General features: G+C 38.8%; 1 protein-coding gene across 1 annotated transcript; it reads right to left on the bottom strand.

The window, feature by feature from the left end:
* Positions 1–1436: 1436 nt before the first annotated feature.
* Positions 1437–2417, bottom strand: LOC117335995. Its single transcript, XM_033896300.1, has one exon. It carries the CDS (start codon positions 2415–2417, stop codon positions 1437–1439), a length of 981 nt encoding a protein of 326 aa, XP_033752191.1.
* Between the last annotated feature and the right edge of the window lie 2306 nt (positions 2418–4723).

Raw genomic sequence — 4723 nt, 5'->3', positions numbered from 1 at the left:
GTCATCTGATTGTTTGATATACTCCAAACCTAGAATGTTTTCAGATTGTTTGATATACTCCAAACCCAGACTGTCATCAGATTGTTTGATATACTCCAAACCTAGAATGTTTTCAGATTGTTTGATATACTCCAAACCCAGACTGTCATATGATTGTTTGATATACTCCAAACCTAGACTGCCATCAGATTGTTTGATATACTCCAAACTTGGAATGTCATATGATTGTTTGATTTACTCCAAACCTAGAATGTCATCAGATTGTTTGATATACTCCAAACCTAGAATGTCATCTGATTGTTTGATATACTCCAAACCTAGAATGTCATCAGATTGTTTGATTTACTCCAAACCTAGACTGCCATCAGATTGTTTGATATACTCCAAACCTAGAATGTCATCAGATGGTTTGATATACTCCAAACCTAGACTGTCGTCTAATTGTTTGATATACTCCAAACCTAGAATGTCATCAGATTGTTTGATATACTCCAAACTTAGACTGTCATCAGAGTGTTCGATTTACTCCGAACCTAGAATGTCATCAGATTGTTTGATATACTCCAAATCTCGAATATTAAAATATATCATCAGATTGTTAGCTCACCTGGTCCGAAGAGCCAAGATGAGCTTATGCCATACCGTGGCGTCCGGCGTCTGGCGGTGCTCGGATTTTCCGAAAGTGTGTTTACACAGGATTTAGTTTTGCCTACAGCGAAAAATGGAAGCTCATAGTAAAGGTAAGGTAGCGGGAAAACTTAATGTACAACATATGTCAAAACAAGATTAATTCTGTCTTTAGGATAAAGATATTTAATATCAAATAGGTTTCAATAAAACATCGTGCAGGGAATTGTGTCATTTTCGGTCAAATATCATTCTCCTTTAAATTATCCAATAGGATAAAGATAACGAAAACACGTGAATGTATTTCACAGCGACAGAGGTACCGCATGATTTTAATGAAATCAAACACATATATAATACATATGTATACAGAAGGCAATATTTAATGCCTGCTCAACGAGATGTACATACTCAAGATCAATTACATACTTTTTAACATCACCCTAACCCACAAAAAAAAAAAAAAAAAAAACAAATTTTCACGTGTACACACCGCTACCTGTGTCGCCTGAATGACCAACCCAGGTACGACCACGTGTAGGCCGATATTTGCACCACTCGCACGTGCAAATATACACACAACGCCACCTATTGGCGTAAACATACCAAGGAGAAAATAATTTCATCCTAATACCGTAAACGGATAAAATTATATTTCTCCTTTAAATTATCCAATAGGAAAACACGTGAATGTATTTCACAGCGACAGAGGTACCGCATGAAGAATAAAGAACGGGCAAGAGTCCGATATTGAGAAGCCCCGGAGAAACATGACCTAAATAAAATAAAAAAGTTCCTAGGAAAAACGTTTACAGATTTAAATGCCTAGAAACATTCAACCGCTCGCGAAAATTGTCTTCAATATAGCCATCTTTGGCTGTTTCCGACTTCCATCGTCCATGCCGTTTGAATAATCTATCCGGTATCCCCGCATTAGCTGCGGCTGATGCTCCTCCAGCACGAAGACTATGCAAACCAAACTTCTTAATATCCGGAACCACTGAAGAAAACGTTTCCATAAAAATCTCCCTGAACCTCGAATATGTCATGGGCTTATTTAACTTTCTTAACACATATGTATCTGTATTCAACCTAGTGAGATTCCTGAACACAAACCCCTCGGAATCATCCACTATAGATGCTAACTTCAAATATAATTCGAAATTACCCACCGGACACAATCGGGAACCACATATCCTACTCACAATGATCCACGAACCATCACGATATACATCAGTCTTGGAGTGCTCCACGAAAATCTCCATGTGGGATGCGCGTATCTGTATGTCTGATCTCCTTAACGCGAGTACCTCTGCGCTCCTCATGAAACCTGCATAAGACAATAAACACATAGTAATAGTTCTCTGATTATACAGATTGTTTTTATCAAAAACTTTATCATAAACATTCTGAAGAATTGAAATAGTAACTGCCTGTTTCTTCTTTACCGGTTTAGCTAATAACCTTTTCGCTCCCTCAAACACATTCCTCACTAACAGGGACATCGTAGGAGATATTTTCCCCACTATATCGTGCGCCCATTTAACGCCATACATAGCATCTGACAAAGAACCAATATTTGCATTGTTTTTCACCAAAAACGATAAGTATATACACATATGAAATGGCTTTATGGGAAAGATGTTTTCCTCCTCGAAATGATTCTGATTAGCCCACTTCCGCCAGCGTAAGAATCCGTAGCAATACTTTCTAACCGTACTGTCAGCTTTACAGCTCTGAAGAAGGTCGGGGACCCCCAAAGCTAATTCTTTAAGATGCTCCGGTACCATAGCGTACTCATCCCGCAAGGCATATGAAACTAATCGTATAAAATAAAAAGAAAATCGAATATTAAAATCGTTATATATATGCATGTATATATAATTAACAGAAACAAATGATATACATTATAAGCAAAACCAATGTGGTGATTAAAAGACATTTTGCTGGATGAAAAACATCAGCAACACAATGCTGGAAACAAACAAAAACTGTATAAACATCAGCAACACAGTGCTGGAAATAGACAACAAATGACGTAACAACATCAGCAACACACTGCTGGAAATCGACAACCACTGTCATATCAACATCAGCAACACAGCTGAAAACCGACAACAAATGCATCAACATCAGCAACACACAGCTAGAAACCGACAACATAAGACGTATCAACATCAGCAACACACTGCTGGAAACCGACAACATAAGACGTGTCAACGTCAGCAACACAATGCTTGAAATCGACAACAGATGTCATATCAATATCAGCAACACACAGCTGGAAACTGACAACATATGTCGTAACAACGTCAGCAACACACTGCTGGAAACCGACAACACATGTCGTATCAACATCAGCAACACACAGCTGGAAACCGACAACACATGTGTCGTATCAACATCAGCAACACACAGCTGGAAACCGACAACACATGTCGTATCAACATCAGCAACACACAGCTGGAAACCGACAACAAATGTCATATCAACGTCAGCTGGAAATTTATAATGATGTCATATGAACATCAGTAACACCCTACTAGGAAAAGACAACAAATGTCATAACATCAACAACACAATGCTAGAAACCGACAACAGATATTGTAACAACCTAAACTGACTACGAAATTATGGAATCATCAGCAAACACATTGTTTGAACATAGATAAATAACATACCAACAATAATAAGAAATCAATTTATGAACCGCAAAATAAAAACCAATAATGTAAAAACCAATCAAACTAACCATGAACAACTAATAGCTGACCAAATTTGTACAATGTATACATAACTAATACACGTACATTGTATGTCCATACGTGCGAGATTCTATCGACGAAAATCTAACCGCAAAGCAAGCATTCGGAATTTCAAGTCAACATTCCCAAACATTCCTTTTCCTGAACGAGAGGGAACATAAAATGACTTCCCAGTTTCCAAAAACTTATACTCCTGAATGCCACCCATAAAATGCTTACCATCTGGACAGATACATGGCCAAAATCTCCCAGACTTCCAGAATGGAACAATCAGAGTACCGTAAGCTCCACACATTTGCATATACCTAACAACCCTTGAAATAAGGTATACAGGTGGGTTAAACCACCCATTTTTACCCGACCAATTTGACGAAAATGCGTCAATACCCTCGGATCCCGGATTCCAGTACCTGGAATAAAATGGGTATATTTTTGCATTGTGCCAAGAAGCAAACCAGTCCACCTCATAAGGACCCCAGACTTGATTTAAGTCCCGGAATACACAATCAGCCACAGCCCAATCATCGTAATCTACCAACTTACTTATAAAATCGGCTCTCTGGTTTTCCTCTCTCGGAACCCATTCCATTTCTAAAGAAATATGATTCTGAACCATCAAACGGTAGATATCAAGAGCTATGTCCTGTAAATCAGATTTCATGCTACCTTTTTCTACAATCTTCACAACAGCCTGATTGTCCGAGAACCATTTTACTCTAGATCCTCTTAACACATGCGTTAGAGACAATAAAACTCTATAAACAGCTGTTAACTCCCTAAAAGTTGAACTTTGACCTGCTTCATACGGTGACCAAGACCCGTGCGATACCCCTTCCGGTGACTCTACACAATAACCACCGTACCCAGTCCCACTAGCATCTGAATACACAATCCTATTACACTCAGGTGTGTAACGTATTTCTCTTACATTGATACAAACAAGATGATTCAACCAAAACCTCACTTGAGCAAGACATTCTTGATCTAGCGTAATTTTATCATTCCATGACTGTGCCTGTAGCATGCAAATAGATAAACATCTAGTCATCAATTGGGTAATGTTGCCAAGCACAATACCCATCGAAATAATCTGTCCGACAAAACTAGACACTGCTTTCACGTGCACTGCCTTTCCACTGGAAACAAACTTCAACATGTCTGTAATACATGCGCGCGCCTTCTCAATACGGCGCTCGGGTATCCTCAACACTCCTAAAAGAGTATCAATATCGACTCCTAGAAAACATAGACACTGAACCGGATCCCACATAGATTTGTCAACTTTCGGAACAAAACCCGACTCGATCAAGTCACCTTTGACCTTTGCACTC

The sequence above is a fragment of the Pecten maximus genome, chromosome 10, assembly GCF_902652985.1.
Source record: "Pecten maximus chromosome 10, xPecMax1.1, whole genome shotgun sequence".
NCBI lineage: Eukaryota > Metazoa > Mollusca > Bivalvia > Pectinida > Pectinidae > Pecten > Pecten maximus.
This window is presented reverse-complemented; position numbering and strand designations above follow the sequence as displayed.